The sequence below is a fragment of the Alternaria triticimaculans genome (genome assembly GCF_023758025.1).
Source record: "Alternaria triticimaculans strain BMP 0046 chromosome Unknown scaffold_10, whole genome shotgun sequence".
In the NCBI taxonomy this organism is placed as follows: domain Eukaryota; kingdom Fungi; phylum Ascomycota; class Dothideomycetes; order Pleosporales; family Pleosporaceae; genus Alternaria; species Alternaria triticimaculans.
Window position 1 is genome coordinate 535715 of NW_026055967.1, and position 25446 is coordinate 561160.

Consider the following 25446-nt stretch of genomic DNA (forward strand, 5'->3'; position numbering starts at 1 on the left):
TTAATTACTTTTGTCCACCCGTCCCGCGACGCGTCTACAGTCCAGCCAACGCGACATTAGAGCTTCAAGCGATAGAATACTGCGTCCTCTGGGTTCTCGTAATAGCTGTCAATCTCCTCAAACCCGTATCCCTCATACAGCTTTCTTGCAGTCTTCATGCTGCGTAGTGTATCGAGCAGCATCTCTTCATAACCCAGCTTCTTCGCATGCGAAAGCGCAGTTTCCATCAATGGTTTGCTGAGACGCATTCCCCGCGTTTCTGGCGCGAGAAACAAGCGCTTGAGCTCGCATGTCTTGGTGGGTGGTGATGTCGATTGTGCTAGTAGTGCTGCAGATTCAGCCGTGGTGGGCGTCGCGAAGAAGGGTCGGATGGCTATGCATCCTATGGCTCGCTCGTTCTCTCTTGTGGTGCTGAAGCCGGCGGTACTTTCGTGATTTTCGCCGTCTCCTACTGAGGAGACCAGTAGCCAAACAGCCCCTCCCTTTTCAGTTGCGTACTTGGCAGGTAGTTCCGCCAACTCGTGGTCGAAATTTTGAAAGTCTAGGCTGATGGGCAATGACTCCGCGTACGCCTTGAACAGCTGCCCCACCACCTGCTTGTCGGCGGGGAATTCGGCGTCGCGGATTTGTATGTTCGGAAGCTCAGGCATGTCGGTGTATGTGGGTCCTTGTGCTGCGGAGGGATAATGAGGTTTTAGAAGATGCCGTGAGGATTGCAGGTGTAGTTGATGTCCACAGGTACCAAGCTTGATCGCAACACGTCTCTGCTGACTTCAAATACTAACCTGCCTTCGAGATGTTGCTCTTGAAGGGCGCAATTCTAGCCTTGCTAGCCCAAGGCTATTCTCCACTCTCGGAGTTCGGAGTGGAACTCATGTTCTCGAGGGTTCGCTAATGGTGGAGCATCGTGAGCGCCCTAACCTCACCAGCGCCCCAGCCATTCGTTGATTGCGCTTTTAATCAGATTATATTTTATTTAATTCCTCAAATCGCCATCAAATCACGTGTTACGGTCTTATGGTATGCCCACATCACCACACCATTCAGCATCAACACCATCTAACAAATACCAGGTCTAGTGGTATGATTCTCGCTTAGTAAGTCGCACTGAACACAATTCGCTCCCTTTCCATTCTAACAATTCCCAGGGGTAAACCCAAGCACAGCTTGCGAGAGGCCCCGCGTTCGAGTCGCGGTAAGACCCATCACTACTTTTTTTGCGTTCGCAACGAGCCTAGAGTGTTGAACGACTTTTCTTTTTGCATGCATAGCGTACAGCGAAGACAGCGTTGTTGCATCGCACTCGAGAGTGAGCCTTATCTCACCTTAGACTAGGTTGATTGTTACAATGCTCTCTTCTACCAATGACTTTGAGAACCGTTGCTTCGGGCTCGACTAATAAACTATATCCTGGGACCTGCGTAGCTGAGCACTTCGCGCCCTCTCTGATGAGACACTCTTCTTCCCCATACGTCTTCAAGGCAACCTGCACCATTTGCAAGTTCGTGGCGCAGTGCTTCGTGAGTCTGTATATCTAAAAAAGTGCCTTCCATCTGCTACTCGCGCCTTCCCCACCATACCTGAGTACCCCTCACACAATGACCATCCGTCCAGCAACACCCGCCGACGAGCCCGCCATGGCATCTCTCTTGGCCAAAGCATTCTTCGACGAATCGCTCTTTGGCCAAACCTTGCATCCTCACCGAGATCAGTATCCAGACGATGTCAAGATATTCTGGTCCGATTACCTCCGGGAGCATTGGAAGACACCCAGCGAAAGACTTTTTGTTGCAACAACGACGGTAGATGGGAAAGAAAAGATTGCTGGCGCAGCTATCTGGAATAGACAGGGTGATGACGAGGGAAAGCGCAAGGTGGAGAGCGAGTGGGTTGATGTCGGTAAGTATTTCCAGTTGTCCTGAATTAACTGGTACCTATGCTAACATCCATACAGGACCGGATGCATTCCAGCCTCTTCCCTCAACAACAAATCGGGCTCTTGACCCCACCAAGCGCAACATCTTGGAGGAAACTATGCCCTACTTCAAGCACCACTGGGATGGCGACCGCAGAAACAACTGGTATCTCGACATCCTCGGTGTTCATCCAGACTATGCTGGCAGATCGCTCGGGCGAGAATTGGTCAGCTGGGGGCTTGACCGCGCAAGACAAGAAGCCGTCCATGCAAGTGTCGTCGCTAGCAAAGGGAACGAACGCTTCTACCTACGCTGTGGATATGATGAGATAATCGGAAACTGCACGGAAGGAGAGGGCAACCCGCTCAAGAATGCCGGAGTTGAAGGTGGAGATATTCTCTTCATGTTTCCGAAGCAGAAGCAGGAATCTGCTGCCTCATAAGGGCGAATCTGCCCAAGCATCAACCGACACTCGTATCTCGCACAACCTGTTCCGACGCGTCCGTCGTCAAGACGGTAGCCGATGCGTCACGACGCGTCGCGGTGCTACCAAGCCGATTCTCGGTCCGACAGGTTCCTACATTACTCGCTAGCGAGGCTTCCAACCTTTCCAACCAATCAGCGAGATGACAAGTTGAGCCGAGTAATCTCCCGGTGCTTTTGCGGGGGAGCTTTTGCGCGCTTTCTTACTATCGTCGTCATTTGCGGGTAATCGGGGGACGGAGCAAGAATGGATCTGACTGTAGAAATAAAAATGGCATCGCAGGTTGGCATCGTGCGGAAGTACCTCTGTCATCTCTCGGTTTCCTACAACCATGAGGCGCTCATCTCCTGTCTTGGTGTCTCTTGCAGCACTAACAGCAAGCCATATCATTCCTCGTCAAGAATCCATTGATTACAATGCTGCTCCACCGAATCTCTCCACTCTAGCTAATGCCTCGCTTTTCGACACATGGCGACCTAAGGCACACGTTCTCCCGGCTTTTGGGCAAATCGGAGACCCGTGTATGCACTACACCGACCCTGAAACCGGCCTCTTCCACGTGGGATACCTGCATCTGGGTGCATCAGGCGCGACTACAGACGACTTGGTTACATACAACGACCTGAACCCCAACTCCGAGCCGTTCATCCGCGCTGGTGGCATCAACGACCCCGTTGCTGTCTTCGACGGCAGCGTGATTGAAAGGGGAGTCAACGGTACACCGACATTGCTGTACACCAGTGTCAGCTTCCTACCAATCCAATGGACGATTCGGTACACAAAAGGAAGCGAGACACAATCACTCGCCTTTGCTACGGACGGTGGACGCAACTTTACAAAATCAGAGTTTGGTCCTGTCATCCCTGACCCACCGTTTGCTGTCAACGTCACCGGCTTCCGCGACCCCTTCGTATTCCAGAACTCGCAGGTTGATGGCTTGTTGGGCAAGCGGGACGGAACATGGTATACCGTTATCTCGGGCGGAGTACATGGGAAGGGTCCCAGCCTCTTCCTGTATGCCCAATACGATGACGAAGACAGAGATTTGTTCCAAACCTGGGAGTACTTGGGCGAGTGGTGGCATGAAGCGGCCAATTCGACCTGGACGGATGAGGGTTGGGCTGGACGTTGGGGCTACAACTTTGAAGTCGCCAACTACTTTGCTTTAGACGAGCAAGGTGCAAACCCGGAAGGCGAGATCTTTGTCACGATAGGTGCGGAATGGAGCTACGAGCCTATTGTACCTCAAGTCTCGGACAACAGGGAGATGCTCTGGGTTGCCGGAAAGCAGGAGCTCGTCGACGGTAAACTGACTTTCGAACCTACGATGGCTGGGCGACTCGATGCTGGGCGCTCCGCGTACGCTGCTGCTGGTAAAGTCCTTCCTGCAGACTCACAAGCTAGCAAAGCTAGCGGCTCTCCGGATCGCTTCATCACATACCTCTGGCTGACAGGTGACTTCTACGGCACCTTAACCGACGAGTTCCCGACTCCCCAGCAAAACTGGACAGGATCCCTACTCCTGCCCCGTGAACTCAGCGTCGGCCACCTAAACGTCATCGATAATGAGCTCTCCCGAGAGCAAGGCGCGTGGAGAGTAGATTGCGAGAACGACAACGGAACCGTCACCCTCGCGACCCTCCACCAGAAGATCGCCCGGGAACCGTACGCCGCATTCCAAGAAAATGCCACAAACACCATAACCCAATCCGGCGGATCCATGACAAACGTAACAAAATTCACCGAAAGCCCAAAGTCAAAGCACTGGATGATGACTGCCTCCATCACCTTCCCCTCTCGCTCAGACGACGTACGTGCGGGCTTCACCATCCTCTCCGGACCCCAAGAATCCACAAACATCTACTACCAATTCAGCAACGAAAGCATGATCATCGACCGTTCGAACTCTTCTGCCGCGGCACAGACTACAAACGGTATCCCCACGGACAATGAATCGGGCAAGTTCCGTTTGTTTGATGTTGCGGGCGGACATGGAAACGAGACCATGGTTGAGACGCTGGATTTGACGATTGTGGTTGACGGTGGTGTTGTTGAGGTACATGCGAATGATAGGTTTGCGGTTAGTACTTGGGTGAGGAGTTGGTATGGGGATAGTACGGATGTTAGTTTCTTTGTGGAGGGTGGGGAGGTGAGGTTTGGTGATGTGACGGTTTATGAGGGGTTGGTTGATGCGTGGCCGGAGAGGAACTAGAGTGTTGGAATATGGAGCTTTAGTTTGAGATGTATATAGTAAAAGCTGTTGTATGATACTGTATTCTATGTTGTCCAGATCTGTTGACTACAATAATATCATGAGGTACTCGTTTAGATCGTCGAATGCGTTCATGAGTATCTGACTCAAGTCGTCCGTCAGAAGGACGACGGAAGTGCTTCAGGGGAAAGTTAGCTCAAGATCAGGCTCGCTCATGTATTGGGTTTCGGTGCTGGGGGAAACCGTGGGTAGCGGGGAAGATTACGTCAGCGACGTCGAGGATATCCCTCCTTTTGGCTAGCACTGCCGCGGTTGCACGAGAAGGCGCGGTGGCGCGCTCTCACCACGAGCGAAACACAGTCGGCCAGACGCAGCTCGCAATGAAATGTGTTTCTCATAGTCCCGAATCACCTACCTCTCCCATTCCGCATTGTCTCAGACACGTATAAGATATCGCTCACTCGGTCTCGTCCCAAGTTCCTTTTCTGCTAAGCGCGTTGCTGCCTGCGCCTGCCTCAACGCGCGATATAAGCTCACAGTACCCTGGCACCTTTCACGCCCAACTGTGTCAGAAGCAATTCTCGTGACGCGCAATCGTCAGAACCTTCTCGTCGCCCTCCATCCATCGTTACATCCGCAACCCATCATCGAAAATCACAACGCACCCCCACCAACGAATCTCGACCCATCCTACACGATGACCATGGCGACAGTTCGCGAAGAAAGAACCTTGTCCGACACCCCGAATGGACTCTTGCGCAGCCAACACGAGTACTCGTACCGTCTCCCGACAGCCCCGCGCATCGTGGTTCCCCCGCCTACCCTCACCACCGACATGCCCGGCCTCTCCCTCGGTGGCGCATCTGGAGGGGATGCTGACATGAGCTTCTTGAATGAGCTGGACCTCGAGGACATCATACAGAAGAACACACTGCTGGAATGGGCCTATGAGCGGCGGAGAGAGGCGCAAATGATCTTGCCCTGGGTCTATCTCGGACCCATGGTGGCCGCCAGGGACAAGGACTTCCTAGAGCGCGAGGGCATCACCATGGTGCTGGCTATCCGTGCGCAGGCCAAGAGCATGATGGGCGCGACAAATGCGGCTGCCGAGGTCTGCATGGAGGTGGGCAGCATCGAGGCGCCCAGCTTCTACAGCCTCACACCACAGTTCCCGGAGGCAGCGAGGCTCATCAATTCACATGTCGCACGAGTACGACAACATAGCTTGGAGACCACAGGGCAAGCCACTCTGGGCAAAGTCCTGGTCTTTTGCGAATCGGGGAATGAGAAGTCGGCTGCAGTCGTTGCAGCCTACCTGATGCAGACGCTCCACGATATTGACTACATCAAGGCTATGCAGGTCTGCCAGGCGCAGCGCTTCTGCGTCAATTTCGACGACGTTTTGAAGAACATCCTGCGCGCTTACTGGGACATCATCGGTGCACGACGCTCTATCGCCACTTCGAATGCTCAAGCGACCCAGCAAAATGGTCTCGGCTACGGTTTCACACAGTCGCTCTCGCTTCCTGTCCCGTCGCTCAAGCACAAGCGTAGCGTCCAAGACATGCAGGATCACGATGAAGACACGGACATGGACAGTGGTATGGACGAGTCGGACGCGCTACGATTTGCAGGGCGTGATGTCACTCCCTTCCAGGATCGCTAGGTGTAGGCCCCTAGCTTCGGCGATTCTATTGATTTGTTTGTTAGGCGTTCCAGTAGCATTATACCCTGCATATCTCAAGGCGTTATATGGCGATGCGTCTGCATCTGAAAGGTCGGTTACGTGTAGTTAATTCTGGAGCTCTGATGAGATGAGTGGATACGTGGGTTGGTTGCTCCTTCCATTCAGGCTGCCCGTAGTATCTGGTAGCGACCGCGAACGGTTTCAAAATTCCCTCATACACTCACTGGCCCCTGCGCCTTCCCACCACTTTGCGCTCTGCAACTCATGCCTGTCCTCCTACTTCAGACTGTGTATAGTCACTTCCAAGGTCGTCAATTATGCGTCTGCATCGTGACACCCCGAACAGGTAGCTACCTAGGTAGGTATGGCACCTTCCCTTGGCTCGCCAGTTGAACAAGTGTTAATCATCGGGCAAGCAGGCTCATTTGCGACAACCATGGACGCACCAGCAGAGACGAATGTGTTCCATGGTGAAGCCTCTCGCTTCGATATCATTTCCCAAAGAAATCATTGACTGTTCCTGCTCTTCTCCACTCGCAGGCCGAGATGTTAGCGAATTATTACAGCGCCTAGTGGCTGCCTTATCTTTAAGACTCACTGTGTTCGCACGTGGCTGTGGCTCTTGCAATATTGCTTGACCCAGGTAGTACCGCTCCCTTGATGGCCGCTGACTTTCACTTTGAATTGACAGGGCTGCTATTGCACGCTAGACGCATAGCAGTCACGATGCGGCCCCATATAGGCCCAAACATGGTGGATGCGGTGAACTCTACGGTCACCACTTACCAATATCCCGCATCTTCTTCGTTCACGACGGGCTAGAAGGCATCGATACCCAATCATCGCTCACATCATTCTAAAGTCCACGATATGCCTTACAGCCTCCGAGATCTATCCAAATTGAAGAAGCCTGCACGCTACAGGTCCACCGCTGACGAAGAGTCCACTACCCCAGAACCAGCTTCTAGCGACCAAGGTACAGACCTGAGCGACCAAGATGAGGAAACCCGCTCCCAAGGACCTTCGCGTACAAATACGCCGGCCCCGAACCCAGACTCACTTAGATCTTCGTCTTTCACTAACGACGACGTTTATCTCACACCACACCCATTTTCGCCGCTCTTCATGTCCAACGCACCTCACCCTGCGCCAACAAGCGCAAGCAATCCACCAAACTCCCAAGAGAGTCGCAAAATGGCAAACATCAAGTACGTAAAGAAAAGCTCTGGCGACGGACAGCAACCCCAAGCAGCGCCGGTAGTACGCGACTTCGCCATGCGCCCTAGCAGAACCTCTCAGCGCGCAGCAGCTTCCGAACCTGAACCTGAGCCCACCCATGTCCCTCAGAAGCCAGCGGCGTTCCCTTCGCTACCAGCCAACGCTCCACCACCGCCGTTTGACCCGAAATTCTCGGGTCATGGTATGAGAGAGCTGATGGCGGCTATCGAGACCGGCGACAAGACGCGCATGGAACACATCAAAGACCACTTCAAGATTGAATACGAGGCGGGTAAAGATCCCTGGTATGTGGCCTTGAGGCGTCGCTGGGACCCTAAGATGGTAGATTCTAAGGTACGTGAAAACTGAACACCCTGGAGCCGACGTTGGCGTTAGATCGCCTACTTTGCATGTTTCCATCTTGATGTAGGCTCTGCAAGTATTCATGAGGCTAACATACAATGAAGGTCACATTCGAATCTCTATGGGTATCACTACGCCAGACTATCATCGAGCAGATAAAGGACGACTTCATTCCCGGCACCTATATCAGTCGCTTCTACCCCGTATGCTGCATCCTGAGCCTCTCCAAGGCGAAGCTGGATACGATTATGGCGGAGAACGCCGCAGTATGGGAGACCGAGGCTGAGATCCCACAATACTTCAAAGACTACAGAAGGCGATACCCTCATGCTATCATCGACCCGGAAGAGCCTCCCCCGGTCGAAGTGGTGAAGGCGATCAGATTCTTGAGACAGCAAAGGCTTCCTGTTAGTTTGTTGGGCGAGTGGCAGGCACTGCCGGGACCTGAAGTATTTCATCATCCTCACATGTTTCACCTTCCCACTGGACAACGTAGTAACGATCGGTAGGCGTTTCATCAGCCTTCAGATAATGAAGTAGCAGAATCAATGGATGAAGTTGACCCGGTTTTCCGTTCTCAAAAGCGTAAAAGTAAACACCAAAACCACCTTTCGTATAGACAGACCCGCAAGCTGTTGAAACGTGCTGAAGGACAGGAGTCTCGACAAGCCGCAAGAAGACAAGAAGCAATCAAAAAGCTGCGGCAAGAGCGATGCCAGAAGTGTGAGGAGAAAGGTCACACGTTGTTGGAACTCGACGAGAGAGGAGTATACAAAGTAAATTCTCCGCAACCCCAGTCATTTCAAGCTGAAGACACACGGAAATTGAGCTAACCCTATCAAAAGTGTCCTGCGCGCCGACAAGAAGTCCTGCAACAGCAGACAGAAGTCGACACCCTCCGCGCACAAGGCAACGCTGAATATGCAGCGCTCGATCAACGTGAGTAACCAGAACCCGCAACCAAAAGCCACCCTCCTAACCAATCCCAGCCTCCGGTCCCGAAGATGCCGCTCCATACCTCGAATACTTTCTCAACCTGAAAGCCAACCCGAACTCAAATCCATGCCTCGCCCGGCAAGCAAATCCCTCCAAACATAGTCCATACATGTCTACAGACCCCAGAGACCCGCTCTATTTACTAGACTGCTTCGGACAACTCCCGACTCCTCCTCCGAGTCCTTTTACCAGAACGGGGTCAGCGAAAAGCAGTTTCTCAGGCAGTATCTCAGACATGGGGGAGCGCTATAGCACACCGTCCCCACTGCTACAAGAACTATCCGCGTATACACTGCCGGATCCACCCGTTTGGCCGAATACGGAACATTTGGGTGGTGTACGTATGCCTGTGCAAGAACAACATCTGCAGCAATATGGACCGGCGCAACAGGTACCAGCACAGCATATACCGGCGCAAAATATACCAGCGCAGCATGTACCAACACAGCATCCACAAGCCCAACCCACACCAACCCTCCACATACCCAAGAAACGCGGCCCATATAAGACAAAGGACAAGTCACTCAAAGCGACTCGTATCTCGCCAGAGAACAGAGTGGTGGGTAGAGGCGGTATGGTCAGTTTGGGTCACTCGAAAGAGGTGACGGATATGCTCAAGGCGCAGGCAGAGGCGCAGGCACAAGCATCATCACAGGCGCAGGTACAAGCTCACGCCCAAGCCCAAGTTCAAACACAACCCCAAGCACCAGCACAGCCCCGGAATGAGGAAGTACACAAGGATGTTGAGTTGAAGTCAGATAGGCCGCTGATTACAGATACCACGTCGATAGATGAGAACAGGGATGAGCTAGTATGTGGAGGTGCGGTACTGCCGCTGTGTCCGTATACGAATCAGACGGTGACTGTGACGGCGAAGGCGCAAGAGCAAGAGCAGGGAAGTGTGTCGATGGTGGGGAAGACGGCAGATGGCCGTGAGAAGGGGAAGGGGAGGGCGGTGCAGATGTAGATGGAGGAGGATGAGGTGATGGAGACATATGTGCCCCTGTGTTAGAACCTGAGATGGTGGTTTAGACTGGGGGTTTTGGATGGGAAGAGGTATCGTATCGTTAGACGTGCCCAACACTCATATTGTTAGGTCTCGATACCCAATACCATCATTCATCAGCATTCAGACGTCTTTCTGTACACCTTACCTCATCGCAATGTGAAGATATGATAAAACGTGAATGTTTTCATTCTTGATCCAAGTGGGTATAATGCGTCCGTCATCTATATCGTTTCCAAAATCCTCCCTCCAGAACTCCTCGCCACGATCCCTATTCGGCATCCGCTCATACAGATGCCAATCAGCTGAACTGATCGCCATGCTCACTCTCGCCTCCAACACGGCGCCCAGCTATTCTGCCCTGGCTCAACTTCCACCGCCACCGTCGTTCCCGCTCGTCCTTCTCCCGCTGTTCCCGTTGAGTTTTCTTACGTTCGTATACGGCGCGGACGGTGCGCTTCGTCCGTTCGGCACCTTCACTGTAGTTGGCGCGAGCGAGGTTCACGACACTGTCGATTTGCTCTGGTGTGTAGACGAAGTTCCAGGTCGACATGAAGTCGCTGACCTTTGGGTCAACGCCGGGTACCTTAGGGTTGGCGAGGAAGGGGAAGTAGATGACCGTGATACCCGAGGCTGGGTGCATGAGTTCCCAGTCTTCATCTACTTGTTTTGAAATTGGGTGCTCGGTGTCGGACTCGCGTTCCTCGGTGGTACCGACCCAGATGTTGCAGTAGCCTAGGTCTTTGCTCTTCTTGCTGCCCTTGTTCTCGTCGGCACTCTTATCCTTGGCTTCTTCGAATTTGGTTTGGGCTTGTTGTTCGGTCTTGGCCTGAGCGCGTTCGAGATCTTCCTGGAGATCTTCCATGGGTTCGTCGTCTGGTGGCCAGCCGGCGCCGACGGGCCATCCCTTGATGCCGCGCTGGCGGGCGTAACCATCAGCAACCTTGAGCCAGTTATCGGTCTTGACGTCTGCGGAAGCGTCGAAAGCCACGAGAATGTCGACGTTGCGTCCAGGTCGGAGAAGAGGATAGATGGGGAGGTTATTGGACATTCCCGCGTCCATGAACTGGAAGTTCTTTTGTTCGAAGATGCTTTCAGGACATGATGGGGGGAGGAGTTCGCGCATACCGAGGGCGTAGTTGGGCATGGCGGCAGGGTCGATCGGGTGGACCTTGACGAGATCATCATCGCGCTCAGCGATCATGGCGTCTATACTGCTGCCGAGTCCTGTGATACTGCGCATGAGGGGTCGGATCTCTCGGTAGTAATGTGAGAGAGTCGCACAGAAGGCAGATCCCCAGATACCCATAAGCAACGGAACGCGCACTTCGGGCAGAGCTAGGCCGTTCTCACGCCAGACTGTACGCCCGTTCTCGAACTGACGGCCCATTGCCCAAGTAGGTATGCCAGCAGAGAGCTCCTCGCACCACATCTCGTACGGCGTGAATTCGAACCATTGGAACCAAGCCTCTCTTCGTGCCTTTGCTTCGGCTGCGATGCGGTCTGTTGTGTCTCCTTGCTCGGCGAGCGGTATTTCGTGCCGCACCGCAGTGTAGATGGGTAGTGGATGAGCTCCGTTGTCGGTATAGCGTCGCTGGTTCGAGACCTTGAAGTCGTATTCGCTGACAGAGAGTTCGCCTTTAGGTACAAGCAGGCGGGCGGCGAGCAGTGCGCCGTATATGTCCACCAGTCCAAAGTCGGCCTCCGGGATGCCCTTTGCCTTCTCGACAAGTCCGCTTAGGAGATATTTGTTGGTGGGCGCGCTGACGAGAAGTTCGAGCGCATCGGCTGGGAAGGCAATGTGTACGCCGAGGCGGTTCTTGAGGTGTCTGATCATGCGAGCGTGGCTGCGCTGGGTGAGGTCCGAGTAGTAGAGGGTCTGTAGCCAGCAGCTGCCACTGACACCAGCCGTGTAGGTGACGCAGTCGAAGAGGCCATGTTCCTTCGAGGAGAGGTACGACGATGTGCCTGCCACGAGCGCACGCAACCCTCCACCAGAACCGCACATGGCAATCACGGGTACATCGTCGGGATGTATCTGCGCTTCGGGAATGTCGAGGTATCGCGCAAGTGCGGCCTTGGTGAACTGTGCCCTCTGCTTCAGGAACGCCTTTTCTTCCTCACACAGCTCGTCCGAGACCCTCACAGAGGCATCCCATATTATCTCGGGGTTGATCTCGGGATCATTGGCTTCGTACCAGATCTCTTCGGCGAGCGAGCCCGGTGCCATGGAGAGCTCATCCTGCAGTTTGCGGATGAAGCCAGGGAGGACCTTGACCCAATTCGGCACGATGTAGTCGATGATGGTATCGCCGAGCTTGGAAGGCGACGGGGAGGCGGGGAACTTGCTCGTGATGGTCTGCCAGGCTGACTTGCCTTGGCCGGCTTCCTCGTCCTCTTCGCTGTAGCCCTTGGCAACACGCGTCTGCGATGGCGCCTCCTGCTCACCTGACTTGTGCTCGCCCTCCTCATTCACCTGCCTCTCGGCGTCTCCGACCGAAGTGGTTTCGGTTTGTTTGTCATTGCCGCCGAAGAAGTATCGCTTGAGGGAAGGCGCGTCTAGATGGATGGGACGGAAGAGTGGGTACGGCGACGACGCAGAAGAGAGGTAGCCAGTCGCAGCAGTCGCGAGGAGACATGGAGGGCCGTACCGCAGGCCGAGCGTGGCAGCCTTGGATCGCTGGGAGAGCGGGTGCTTCGTGTGCAGGCTGGTGCTATTAGCAGGGGCATATAATCGGTGGTGTGCTAGCTTACCCACGACGCGTCCCCCGCAGCCATCGGTGGCCCAGGTTGCGCGTGTTCCTATAGCCGGCCATGCACGCAATTGCACGATTGAGTCAGAAAGGGCAATGGGAGTGGGATGGAGGTGCCGTGCGAGCCTGGCACATGGGGAAATGCGCAAAGCCCACCGTCGCCCATGGGAATGCGTTAAGCATGACGGAGCATGTAACCTGCTTTGAGCCCGCAAAATTCCGCCAGAACTGGTTTCGGCATGACGCCAGCCGAATCACTGCCCGCTCAACGTCTGCCAAGCCATGCAGGAACGCTGAACCTGCCGCCAATCAACCCATGTCTCCACCATCCACTTGCGAAGACACCCGCGTTATTCGCGACTTACATGAGCTACACAAGTTTGGTCCTTGAACGCGGTAGGTCCATGGACTATTCCAGTCTCGTATCGCAGGCACTCCGGTTGCTCGCAAACAGACATGCTTCAGCACCCATTCGCTACCAGCATAGAGATGTCTTTATTTTCGACTGATGCAACAGTCATTGAGACTGCAGCTTTCTCCAGTCTCCTGCCAATTCTGACGCGCTTGGTATGACCAACCTTACTCTCCGGCGAGAGTGCGGAGAATTCCCAATCCCCTCACTCACCTGTACGTACCTCAGAGCATACCGCACATGGTAAGTAAAGGGCATCATGAGTCGGTGCATGTCCCTTCTCTCACCTCTCATCCTGAGCTTGGGCTGTATCTCATCCCTCAGGACGCTACTTAAGTTCTCTAAACTCAAGCCTTCTTCTTCTTCCCCTCTACAATCATCTCCCATCGACCATACTTTCTCTTGAATCATTGATACACCCAATACTCTTTCGGCTCGATTGGGCAAGTTATTCCTGATCCAAGTCGTACAATAGCCTCCAAGATACGATGGCACTTCGAGCATCAACAAGACCGCCTGGTCGGAGCCAAACACCTTCCCAGAAACGGAACCTCACCGCCATGCACAATGCGACGATTGACGAAGAACTTGCCAACGACCGTTGGTATGCCTTGAAGCAAGAGGAAGTTAAGGTCTTGGTCGAAGAATTGTGCGACAAGCTCACGAGTGCGATGCAGAAGTATTCGTCCGTCGACCAACGCTTCCAGGATCTGATTGATGCAGCAAAAATCGCAAGAAAACTACCTGACATCAGGCATTACAGTGTGGCAATACTTGGCGAGCAAGGCATTGGCAAGAGCTCCATCATCAACGCACTACTCGATCGAGGCCTTCTGGATCGATCAGGTTCGTCAAAAGCATGCACAGCTTATGCAACGGTACTTGAGTATAAGCCCGGAGCTACCGACCACACCACTCTGAGCGATCTTCTAGTTGTGTTTTTCACCAAAGAGGAGATCAGAGATTCTATCAAGGAACAAATGAATCACTGGGTCGAGGTCTACCCTGGCGTTGAGCATAATGGTCAGCCCCTCCGAGGCGAAGACGAAGACGATCCTGACGACAATAATGCTACTCATACGCCACGTAAAAGGTTGTCCAAGACGATGTCGCGTGCGATCACTACTGCCAAGGAATTTTTCGAGATCATCTTCAATGTGCAGAAAGATAAGCTGGCAGGTGTCGAGCTTGAGAGGGAACTCTATCACACGAACATCAAAGAGGGAAACTTCTTGAACGAGTGTTGCAAACGAGCCAATGATCGATTCGCCCAGCTTGCCACAGAGATGAGCGAGGTGGACCTTGAAACTCGGACCGCACATTTCAAGAACGTTCCTGACAACAGGCTTGGGAGAAAAACCAGCAAGATCAAGGAGCTGTGGCCGTTCGTGAAGGTTGTAACCATCGCGACTGGTCACATACTATTTCGGCATGGTTTACGTTTCTTCGACTTGCCAGGCAAGTCAACGGCTATTTTGGGATGACGTTAGGCTAACGAGAATAGGTTATGGTGATATGAGTCAGTTGCGTGAAGGCGTCATTAACAACTTCCGCTGGAAGGCTGACTTTGAGATGGTGGTTGCGCCATGCTCTCGACTGCAGACCAGTGTCCTGCATGATGAATATATTGATCGATCAATCCACCTCAAAGGAGCGAACAAGACTATATTAGTCATGAACAAGTCCGATGTCAGCTGAAGCCTTTTCTCTACTGGAGCATCCAACTGACATGGTTTTTAGGAACTCATCAACGAAGACAACATGGGTACACAGATTCGACAGATCAACGAACACCCATTCCCAGCTCTGAACGCACGATTAGAGACCATTGACAGTCTCTATGAAGAGGGGGATGCCGATGATTACGTCATTTCCGACATGCTAGATGAGTTACTGAGAGAAGCCACGGTTGCGTACATAAAGTATGAGACGGCCAATGTGCAGAGACAAATGCAGCCTAAGGGAATCAAGGTTTTCTCGGTATCCGCACTCGCCTACACCTCATCGAGAAGTCGCATTCAGAGAGACACTCCGATTCTTGACGATACTACGGCCGGTATCTACGCGTTGAGACACTTCCTCGCTACGTTATCGGCAACCACCAACTACCAGAATTTCTACCAACATGTCCACGAAACGATACCATCATTCCGAAGACAAGCTGAAAGACCTTTGGAGAAGCACATAGAAGACAAAAGTTATGCTAAGATGCGACGCGACTTGAAGACTCGGATCCAACCACTTCGGAACAACTTGAAGAATATAGCTGACAGTCCTCTGCAGTCTCTGGTAGGAAAACCTTGGTCTCAAAATGAGGAACAGAGTATCATAAGTGGCATACAGCAGCTGGTGCAGAACTCATGGGTCCATCCCTTGATCTACTACCCGGGCTTTGCGAAGATGCTCGCGGAGAACGGCAAACCGGTCTCCGGAAAATACAAGGGCTACAACATGAACTACGAGCTCCTTGGTACCATGAAAAGGTTTCTGGACAATTGGTACAACAACTTGGACGCCAGCACCGTGGAATTCGCTATGAGTCTGTATACGGTGCTTCAGAAACTGTTGCAGGAAACTCGATTGGCCATCACGCAGTCATCCGCACACCCGGCTCTGAAGCTAAAAGCCACTGAAGAGTTGGCCCTGGTAGAACGACGCATCCAGGCGGCATATGACATGTTGCTCGCTAGTCTTCGCGTCTCGCTTGGAGAAACTCATCTGCGATTCACCACAGAGATCGACATCTACTGTCCGATAGCAACTGCGATGAAGGCCTCCTACGACCGAGTTTCAGATCGGAACATGGTCGGCGCCGGCCCAGGAATCTACAACCGACAACGACAAGCACTGCAGAACTCGATCATCGGCAACCCAACCCATGGAAACTACGGCTATGGTCCACCTGGTGAGGCGTTGCGTCCGCTCCTCAAGAATATTGAAGATAAGATCCAGACCCAACAGAGAGATGCGTGGAAGACCGATTGCGAGGCTTTCGTCACCAGCGCTGTTGAGCTTGTTGAGGGATTTTCAAATACCGCTGAGCAGCTTCTCATGAACTCCTCGTATGTGACCGAAGAACACAAACAGGCACGTGGCGAGCTGAGGAAGCTGCTCAATGACTTCGATATCAGCCTTGAAGATGTTCAGAGTCGATTTGTCGGCGGAGAAGAGGAGCATACTGAGAAGAAGATCAAGCGCGAGGAGACGGAAGATGAGGCACCGGTCGCACCATCTGCTCTCGATCCGCTGATCCCTTCAGTACCGATCTCGCAGAATGAAGGTTGGAGTCAGTTCCGCGAGTGGTTCGGTGGCGGTCGCCCTGGACAGTGATAGTGAACTGCGTTTTGTCTTGACTTGCGCACTGCACATCTATGCGATACATTATTTCCTTTTCTGCTTTTATTCTTATTTCCGCGACACTGTTTTCTTTCCGCACTTCACGACTCAACGGTCCACCAGCTCGACAAGCGACCATCATTACCTCGTCTTCATTCTTTCAAGTATCATCGATGCCCTGGCGAGCATTTCACGTGTATGGAATGAAAAGCACAATGGCTTCTGCGCATATAGCTTACTCACTTAGTACTCAATTGTATACCCTTGTACAACATCCGTCTGTGCTCATATGCGCCACAGTGGTACTCGAATGCAAGGCGCATACGCGTCGCCGAAACATATGTGATACGCAGACAGCGGGTTTCCGGTGACATGCGAGGCGGATTAGCGCATGTACCCGCTGTGACAAACGTCATTCTGGGGTATCAAAGCCCGCAGATAAATTGACCGCCGTGCAGTTCTACATATTACAAGCATGCGTTGCGTGAACCCACGATGAGTAACTCGACTGCGCGGCTTATCGTAAAGTGAAAGGTGTCGAGATGATCTACGCTGGACCCTGGCCGTCTTAGCGTTGCCTCCGCGACAGCTCTCCGCAAGCATCCCCTCCCACATCATCCTACACGGGCGCATCTCGTATTCCCAATTGGCCATTCTTTCGTTTGTACAAACATATGCTGTACTTCATGTTCGCTTCATTATTACCCGCCCGTTTGATATAATCGAGGTCGTCCTCGCCGCCGAACGCGCGTACACGTAGCCCTCGAGGCAGTTGCGCATCTATCCAGCAGTCGCCATGGTCGCCCCTCGGAAAGCCGCGCTCCTGGAGGAGAGCGCGGAGGTCGAAGTTCTCTTCGCCAACATGGAGAAGATGAAGACCCTCACCAAAAAGATTCAAGGCTCCGTCAATAGGCTCGATGCGAGCGGAAAGGCAGTCCAGGAAGCAATCGGCCCAATCTACGGCAACACGCAAAAGCTACAGATAGCGAACAACAACGTCGACCGTATAATAGACGCGATCGACCGCCTCCGAGCCCCGCGCGAGGAAAGTGCAAAGGAAGAGAGGATTATCCGCGCCGGACCTGGACGAGGAGACCTGGACGGCTACATTGCTTCGCTCGACCGCACCAACATGAGTCTCGCAGACCTCAAGCGCACCAACCTTCGCTCCAACGAACAGGCCATTGCAGAGCTTAGCGGGCTCTTGAAGTTGGGCAACAAGCAATTGGAGGATGTGTTCCGCGGCATACTGCAGGACAGCGCGAGAGAAAAGGTTCAGGCCTTGGAATACGTCGCAAAGCGTATGTCACTCATGTACTGCGGTTAGGGAGATACTGACACTGCATAGAAAATCCCTTCCCTCGCATGCCTCAAGATAAGCTCCAGAGCCTGCGCAGCATCAACTCGCACATTTCCAAGTCCTTCGCCCAGTTATCGCAGATCGATCTTTCGCAGACCCCCACACGAAGAATATACGCAGACGTCCGGGGCGAATACCTTGAGAGCGCACTGAGGAGTCTCATGCAGGCGACCATCAGCACAGCCAGGAAGGTGCAGGCAGATGCGCTGTACAAGAAGGGTACTAATGGTATCGGCACATACGTCCAAGCGATAGAGGGCCTGTTCGTGGCGGAGTTCGACAACCTGAATTACGTCTTCGACAGAGAGGAATGGGCCGATGTCTACGAGTCAACGTGCCAGGTCCCGCTGCAGGACTTTAGCAAGACCCTACGCGAGCTGAACGGGCATATTCAGAAGAACCTGCTGACGGACTGCTTTCTGGGATACGAGATCTGCGGGTTGGTCCGGACTCTGTCGATGCGGCTGCAGAAGCAGACTGGCGCCCTGAAGGATCAGATCTACGACAGTGTGAAGCCGGTTCGGGAGACGTCGAAAACGTCTCTGAGCAAGATGCTCGAAGACACACGGTCAAAAACACAAGGTCTCATTGCGCTTCCTATCGACGGCGGCCCGGTGGACATTACAACGCAGACGATGCGACGCTTGCAAGAGATGACCAACTACCTCGAGCCTCTCGCGTCGATATTGGCATCTTTGGGAGAGGGCGGTTGGAACTCTGGATCGGCTAACAACTCATCCACGACTTTGGATGTTGGCCCAGACGGCGTGAAACTGTTCGGGTCATATGCGGCGGATACTGTCGACACACTTCTGCAGAACCTGATTGGCAAGGCAAAGACACTACTGAAGGGCAAGAACCTACAAGGCGTCTTCATGGCCAACAATATCGCTATCATCACACGCATCATTCGCTCTTCAGAACTCGCACCGCTCATGGACAGCTACTCCAAGAAGCTGGCAGACTGGCGTAAGCAAGGCACGGCCATGTATCTTGAAGCATGGCGTGAGCCGTCAGGGTACCTACTGGATGTACAGTACACAAACCGTAGCAAGGAACGCCCAACGTCAGGCGGTGCAGATTCGGCAGCTATCGTAAAGTCTCTCAGCTCCAAGGACAAGGATGCAATCAAGGAGAAGTTCAAGAACTTCAACACAAGCTTCGACGATCTCGTCACACGACACAAGGCGTACGCAATGGAGCCCGAAGTGCGGAACCAGCTTTCCAAGGAAGTACAGAACATCATCGAGCCCCTGTACAACCGGTTCTACGACCGCTACCGGGAGATCGACAAGGGGAAGGGCAAGTACGTCAAGTACGACAAGACCGAGTTGAACAGGGCATTGGCGAGCTTTGCATAGCGAGGTGCTGCGGCGTTGGATTGGAGTTGTTTGCTTGGGACATGCGCAAAATACCCTTTGATTTGCATAGATAAGACGATGAACTGGATATGGGTATGCCGATGGTCGGGATGGACGCGATGTAATTGGATAGGTGTCGAGTCTTACATCCCGCGTCCTGTGGTGCCACGCTGCAGCAGCGTGAGCGGCAGCCTTGGGGTGCGACAGCGGTGTCAGGGTTGAGTCAGATAGTCGTGAGGAAGCAACGACCGCTTAATGTCTAGTCAACGCGTTGCTCGTGCCTTCTAATTACCCACACGTGACGCTACCTCTTTGGGAAGCACGGTTCGCGACTGCCTCTTGCAGCAGTGCACAAGAGCACAAAATCTCCAACAACGTGAAAGGTGTCAACTGCATCCCTCCTACACTCTCCCTCACCCGCGCTGCTCCCACCCGTTGTGTGTTATTTCCAGCGGTATTCGACGCCGGCTCGCTGCTAGTGGTGACGCGGGGATTTTTGGTCTAGTGCCCATTGCTTCGGCGTTGCTCCAATCGCGCCCATCCCTGTGCGGACCCCTTTCCTCCACCCAGCGACGGACGGCACCACGACTTCCCTTTCCAACGTCGCAGCCTCCGGACAACCACGCCATTTTCCTTCGCAGCCATCTGCACCACCTTCAATTCATTGCTTTGAGTGCATCACTCACTCGAGAGCATAACTACCGCTGACTGGTACGCCGCCCTTCCCTCACGCCTGTCTCACTTTATTTCTCCCGATCTGGGCTCGGTCGCGTTGTTACATTTGTTTAGCAGCCACGCAGCCAGCACCAGCACGCATTGAGAGCCTCCGCTGACATCGCTCCCTCATCTGCAGAAGTCCCTCACTTGACGACCCATCGTCCGTTTCTACTACACTATTTACACCATGGGTAAGGAGCTCTCCCCGACCCCCGTCTCGCGACATCAACAACTACACCTCAGCCACGGCATCATTGGCACCTCAGGCACACACGCGGTGGCTCTTGGGCAACGCCAAGCAGGGTCAAGCCTGTTTGACATTGGTCGCTGCTGCCGCGCTCGACGGCCGTGATTTCTCTCCCCTGGCCCCTGGCTAACATTCTGCTGTAGAATCCAACGGTGCTACCTCTCCCGCGCCGCCCACCCGTGCGTCTCCATCGCCCCCAGCGTCGTCCAGCGGATACGGCATGGATCAAACGATGTCGATGTCTAACGGCTCCTCTCCAGCGGTGCACACCATCACGGCGAAGAACCCCAAGGCCGCAGCTGCCATGGCAAACGACATGAACATCGTGCGCAGGAAGCTCACAGGCTACGTCGGTTTTGCGAACCTGCCCAACCAGTGGCACCGCAAGAGTGTGCGCAAGGGATTCAACTTCAACGTCATGGTTGTCGGTACGTGTACCCCCGCCCACGAATTGTCCCTCCGAGCTAACGTGTCATTTCAGGCGAGTCTGGACTCGGAAAGTCGACCCTTGTAAACACGCTCTTCAACACTTCGCTGTACCCGCCCAAGGAGCGCAAGCCCCCTAGTCTCGACATCTCCAAGACCGTATCGATCCAGTCGATTAGCGCCGATATCGAGGAGAACGGTGTCCGCCTGAGGTTAACAGTAGTCGACACACCCGGCTTTGGCGACTTCATCAACAACGATGAGTCCTGGGACCCCATTGTCAAGAACATTGAGCAGCGCTTCGACGCCTACTTGGATGCTGAGAACAAGGTCAACCGCATGAACATTGTCGACAACCGCATCCACGCCGTTGTTTACTTCATCCAGCCCACTGGCCACTCCCTGAAGCCCATCGACATTGAGGTGATGAAGAAGCTCCACACCAAGGTCAACCTGATTCCCGTCATTGCCAAGGCCGACACCGTTACTGACGATGAAATTGATAACTACAAGAAGAGGGTACGTCGCTTCGTCTGCCTATCTAGCACTGCTAACAAGTACAGATTCTTGCAGATATCGCCTACCACAAGATCCAGATCTTCGAGGGCCCACGGTATGAGCTTGACGACGAGGAGACCATTGCGGAGAACCAGGAGATCATGGCCAAGGTTCCCTTCGCCGTTGTCGGTTCCAACACCGAGGTCACGACTGTTGACGGCCGCAAGGTCCGCGGGCGTGCGCTGCCCTGGGGTGTCGTCGAGGTCGACAACGAGGAGCACTGCGACTTTGTCAAGCTGCGCCAGATGCTTATCCGCACCCACATGGAGGAGCTCAAGGAGAACACTAACAACGCTCTGTACGAGAACTACCGTTCCGAGAAGCTTGCACAGATGGGTATCCAACAGGACTCAAGCGTGTTCAAGGAGGTCAACCCTGCCGTCAAGCAAGAGGAGGAGCGCTCGTTGCACGAGGCCAAGCTCCAGAAGATGGAGATGGAAATGAAGATGGTGTTCCAGCAAAAGGTGCAGGAGAAGGAGAGCAAGCTGCGCCAGAGCGAAGAAGAGCTGTACGCCCGTCACAAGGAGATGAAGGACCAGCTAGACCGACAACGACAAGAGCTCGAAGAGAAGAAGGCCCGCATCGAGTCTGGCAGGCCGATCGAAGAGAAGGGCAAGAGAAAGGGTTTCTCCCTCCGCTAAGTCGACACCCCGGCGCCACCCTCGTCCCTCCCCTCCCGCTCCGGACGACACGCGCCTCTCAGCTACCTCTTCTCAGTTCTCTACACCCTCTTACCAGACCTTGTTTAATATAATGCGGCCGACGATACCACTGGGTGCTATCGGTAAAAGGGATAATACACCACGATGGAACATTGGGGACGAAGCACAGCAGTGTTACCTGTTGGTGCCGTCGTCCGGATTGTTGATTGATACCAACGTCTTTGCGCTCCTTTCTGATTCCCTTGCTTCACTTCGGCATTTTCTCTTATTTAGTATTCGGCAGATGTAGTTCGGAGCGAGGAGTGTCGGACAGGTTCTTTTCATGTATTCTACAGACTATCATAAGGCAATTTCATTTGTGGGCTAAAAGCGAAACGCGGCACTGCTAGTGATGTTTCCCAACAAACAAACGAAACTTTGCGAAGAAACAATAGTGACGACATCGTGCTTGCTGGCCAGACACTTGCGAGCGCGTGAAGAGGCCGGCAGCTGGAGGCCTTGCTGGCGGCTGAGAGATCGTCAGGGTTATGTTTGCGCTAGAGGTGCAGTGGGGCTTGTGCCTACCCAGAATTGCAGCTTGCCATGTCGTCACCCCCCAAACGCCCGAATTCTGGTTTACTGCCGCCCGCATTCCTCCCTCTCTAGGAACACACAACCACCATTGCTCTGCTCTCACTCCCCTGCGTCTTTACTCTCCGCAAGCACTGAGCACCGTCACTGAGATCCCGGACCCGATATCTGCATCGGTAAGTCGACCCCGCCTATCAGGCACGGCGAACATCACGAGCGGGCCCGAACGCTGGGCAGTTCCAGCAGTTGCAGCACCCAGCCACCGCTGTGGACACATTGCACCTCCACTTCCTTCCACGGGCAGCAGATCATTGCTGTCATTTATCCCTCTCTACATTGGGAGCTGCCATTATCTCTCCGACCTTTACTGACGTCCCAAGCTACCCATTACGTAGCCCACACGACAGTACCCAAAATACACACAATGGCCCCTCCACCGCCCGCCTCTATGCCTCTGGGCCAGCGCCTTGCTGCCCTCGCCCAGACTCTGCAGTTTGCTTGGTTCGCCGGACACGTTACGCTGCTGCTCGCTACCCTGCGATACAGCTTGTCGTACATCACCTTCAACTACTACTCGCGATGGGCCTCCTTCTCCTACCGCACCGCCTTCCTGTCGGCATGCGTCACATACGGCATTGTCGTCTACAAGGCCTACCGTGCCCGCATGAGGGCAGGCAAGCAGGGTGGTGTCGTCGCTCTCGCTACCGATGAGAACGTCCAATACTTGAGTAAGTCCTCTGCGAGCTGTCGCCTCGTCTCCGCGCAGCACGTGCTAACCGCCTGGTAGTCATGGGCCTTGTGTGGCTCTTCTCCCGCCAGATCCCCCTTGCCATACTCCCCTTCTCCGTATACTCCGTCTTCCACGTCGCTACCTACGTGCGCTCCAACCTTCTGCCCACCATCCAGCCCCCACCTGCGGCTGCGGCCGGCGCCAAGCCGCAAGGCTCCGCTGCCTCCGAGGCTATTGGCAAGTTCGTCAAGGAGTACTACGATGGCTCCATGACTCTTGTCGCCCTGCTCGAGATCTTCCTGTGGTTCCGCGTCCTCGGCTCTGCCATGCTCTTCCAGAAGGGCTCCTGGATCCTCCTCGCTGTCTACACCGTCTTCTTCCGCGCTCGTGTTGCGCAGAGTAGCTTCGTCCAGGAGGCTATCAACCAGCTCACTGCCCGCATTGACGCTCAGCTTGCCAACCAGAGCACTCCTCCAGCTGCCAAGCAGGGCTGGGGAACCTTCAAGAACATTGTTCGCCAGGCTGCTGATGCCACCGACATCCGCAGGTACGTTGGTGGCCAGCCCGGCGCTGCCCCCAAGAAGGCCCAGTAAGCGTTTCGCTCTGTTTACAATGATGTGCCTGCCTCCAATAGCGCACCACAATACACGTGTTGGAGGATCATGGTGCGAATCTTGACGACGGTACGGCAGTCATGACGAAGAAGACAATAGACATGTTTGCGTCGCTTGTGGACGATGAAAGGAAAGAAAAGTGCGTGTGGTGGAATCTGGTCGTTTAACGATATCCCAAATGTGCGAGGCTAGTTCAGTCTGGAGTGGATGGTAGGATGATAGGGTAGTAGGATAGTAGTATGAGTTGGAAGATTAGGTGGTCGTGGTGGATTGAGTGGTAGGAAGGGTTGACTACTCCTTGTATTCATGGAGAAGCGTGGTGTTTTTGGTCGGTTATCATGTTCGCTATTGCAGTACAAATCAATGTTCGTTATTGTTATTGGTGTTTGTTATGGATGTGATTTGGCTAGACAAGGTGTCTTGAATGGTTGCAGACTCCGCGCATGTTGTCATGAGGTTGATGCGTTGTTGTTGTCGTCCCTTCTCATCACGATGCTCTGGCACCTTTGCTCGATGCCGTAGTCATACGTTGTTGTCAACAGCTTCTCCACTCCAATTGGTTTCCCAAACTAGACCTCTCCAAGCGACCATGTAGTCGGTCTTGAAGCTCTGCTCTTCCGGTACGGTACAGAAAAAAAGTCACGTATACGCAGTGACGTTTTCGATGTGTTTTCGGAAGAAGGTTCAAAGTTACTACTTGTCATGTCAGTGACAGGGACGAGAAATCAAGCCGGTGTAGATGCTTTGGAACGTGGTGATTGAAATAAAGTTGGAAGTGACTATCCATCTAGGACGCAATGTCATGGTAATTGCTGAACTGTGGTTTTATGTGCCAGGAGATTCAAAGCGGACAAGTAGGCCTACCAATCGAGGTGATGTCAACTGCCGATATCGACACATTCATGGTTGGTTGCAACGGTCATCCATTTCGGGTCTCCCGGCAGCGGCAGCATACATTGAAGACGCCATGCATCCGCGTTGCGGATTCTGCGGTCTCCTGGGTTCATGGCTTCACCGTATCTCGCTAAGTGTATACACTGTGTACACCGTCCACTCCTACATGCCCGTATGCTGCTGCTATGTCATTGTATGACACCTATCACGTACCTGCGACTTGGCATGAATGTATGTATGTATGTGTTGTCAGCCTTGAGCGATAAAAAGAAAGTATCACCGCCTGACTGCCGGTATAGCCGTTGTTGTGTCGTACGTTTTATCTGCGTTTTTGCATATGTGGTGTACTGTGGAAACGATGCGGGGCTAACTGACTTTGAGAAAGAAAGAAATATGGCGTTGAGCTGGAACTTGAGGAGGTGAGTAGATGTGGATGTGTGTATGCTTGTGTTAGCTGTCATACAACAATCGAAGACGGGAATCGTGACTGAAGACCTTGGTAGTGACGAGACGAGACTTCTACTGGGGACTAGACATGATGTTCACCACATGTATTGACAAACACTACTTCAAAAAAGTCATTGTACCTCCTGCAGATATAACGGTGTAGATTATACCGGATCATCTCCCAGCGAGGAGAACGTTGGTGTGTTCTTGCTTTTTGCGGACTTCGGCCCGTTGACGGGAGGGAAACGTGCATCGTGATGGAGTTGCTATAGGTGCTATGACGAGCACAGGAAACGAACTCAGGCATGTGTGGCTTACCGTTTTAGCGAAGAATTACTCATGCCATTAGTTGCTGTACAGTAAGTGATGCAAACAGGTGCGTGTATCGTGTTCACAAATATGTGAAATGAGGCTGTGAAAGTGTCAGGAACTGCGCGAGCTGGCGGGTCATCAAGCTTGCGTGATCTGTGCACATAA

The 25446-nt window shown here is 53.4% G+C and overlaps 10 protein-coding genes and 1 non-coding gene across 11 annotated transcripts; 9 read left to right on the forward strand and 2 right to left on the reverse strand.

Annotated features, from left to right (window-relative positions):
• Positions 1–56: 56 nt before the first annotated feature.
• On the reverse strand, positions 57–650 carry J4E78_007050 (uncharacterized protein; the record flags this gene model as incomplete). Its single annotated transcript, XM_049367660.1, has 1 exon — positions 57–650. The coding sequence occupies one exon, from the start codon at positions 648–650 to the stop codon at positions 57–59; it is 594 nt and encodes a 197-aa protein (XP_049220630.1).
• Positions 651–1071: 421 nt separating this feature from the next.
• On the forward strand, positions 1072–1198 carry J4E78_007051. The gene has a single exon. It is a non-coding gene; the product is annotated as a tRNA-Thr (tRNA).
• A 400-nt stretch (positions 1199–1598) lies between these two features.
• Positions 1599–2358, forward strand: J4E78_007052 (uncharacterized protein; the record flags this gene model as incomplete). The annotated part of the gene is made up of 2 exons (XM_049367661.1): positions 1599–1899; positions 1955–2358. The coding sequence occupies 2 exons, from the start codon at positions 1599–1601 to the stop codon at positions 2356–2358; spliced, it is 705 nt and encodes a 234-aa protein (XP_049220631.1).
• A 373-nt stretch (positions 2359–2731) lies between these two features.
• Positions 2732–4612, forward strand: J4E78_007053 (uncharacterized protein; the record flags this gene model as incomplete). Its single annotated transcript, XM_049367662.1, has 1 exon — positions 2732–4612. The coding sequence occupies one exon, from the start codon at positions 2732–2734 to the stop codon at positions 4610–4612; it is 1881 nt and encodes a 626-aa protein (XP_049220632.1).
• A 703-nt stretch (positions 4613–5315) lies between these two features.
• On the forward strand, positions 5316–6278 carry J4E78_007054 (uncharacterized protein; the record flags this gene model as incomplete). Its single annotated transcript, XM_049367663.1, has 2 exons — positions 5316–5324; positions 5385–6278. The coding sequence occupies 2 exons, from the start codon at positions 5316–5318 to the stop codon at positions 6276–6278; spliced, it is 903 nt and encodes a 300-aa protein (XP_049220633.1).
• Positions 6279–7424: 1146 nt separating this feature from the next.
• Positions 7425–9843, forward strand: J4E78_007055 (uncharacterized protein; the record flags this gene model as incomplete). Its single annotated transcript, XM_049367664.1, has 5 exons — positions 7425–7871; positions 7985–8329; positions 8504–8656; positions 8726–8819; positions 8870–9843. 5 exons carry the CDS (start codon positions 7425–7427, stop codon positions 9841–9843), a joined length of 2013 nt encoding a protein of 670 aa, XP_049220634.1.
• Positions 9844–10183: 340 nt separating this feature from the next.
• J4E78_007056 (uncharacterized protein) lies at positions 10184–12698 on the reverse strand (the record flags this gene model as incomplete). Its single annotated transcript, XM_049367665.1, has 2 exons — positions 10184–12590; positions 12637–12698. 2 exons carry the CDS (start codon positions 12696–12698, stop codon positions 10184–10186), a joined length of 2469 nt encoding a protein of 822 aa, XP_049220635.1.
• A 608-nt stretch (positions 12699–13306) lies between these two features.
• Positions 13307–16377, forward strand: J4E78_007057 (uncharacterized protein; the record flags this gene model as incomplete). Its single annotated transcript, XM_049367666.1, has 3 exons — positions 13307–13310; positions 13531–14444; positions 14788–16377. The coding sequence occupies 3 exons, from the start codon at positions 13307–13309 to the stop codon at positions 16375–16377; spliced, it is 2508 nt and encodes an 835-aa protein (XP_049220636.1).
• Positions 16378–17179: 802 nt separating this feature from the next.
• Positions 17180–19104, forward strand: J4E78_007058 (uncharacterized protein; the record flags this gene model as incomplete). Its single annotated transcript, XM_049367667.1, has 2 exons — positions 17180–17684; positions 17732–19104. The coding sequence occupies 2 exons, from the start codon at positions 17180–17182 to the stop codon at positions 19102–19104; spliced, it is 1878 nt and encodes a 625-aa protein (XP_049220637.1).
• A 904-nt stretch (positions 19105–20008) lies between these two features.
• Positions 20009–21693, forward strand: J4E78_007059 (uncharacterized protein; the record flags this gene model as incomplete). The annotated part of the gene is made up of 4 exons (XM_049367668.1): positions 20009–20012; positions 20212–20496; positions 20550–21013; positions 21058–21693. The coding sequence occupies 4 exons, from the start codon at positions 20009–20011 to the stop codon at positions 21691–21693; spliced, it is 1389 nt and encodes a 462-aa protein (XP_049220638.1).
• Positions 21694–22708: 1015 nt separating this feature from the next.
• Positions 22709–23607, forward strand: J4E78_007060 (uncharacterized protein; the record flags this gene model as incomplete). Its single annotated transcript, XM_049367669.1, has 2 exons — positions 22709–23012; positions 23072–23607. The coding sequence occupies 2 exons, from the start codon at positions 22709–22711 to the stop codon at positions 23605–23607; spliced, it is 840 nt and encodes a 279-aa protein (XP_049220639.1).
• Positions 23608–25446: the final 1839 nt, after the last annotated feature.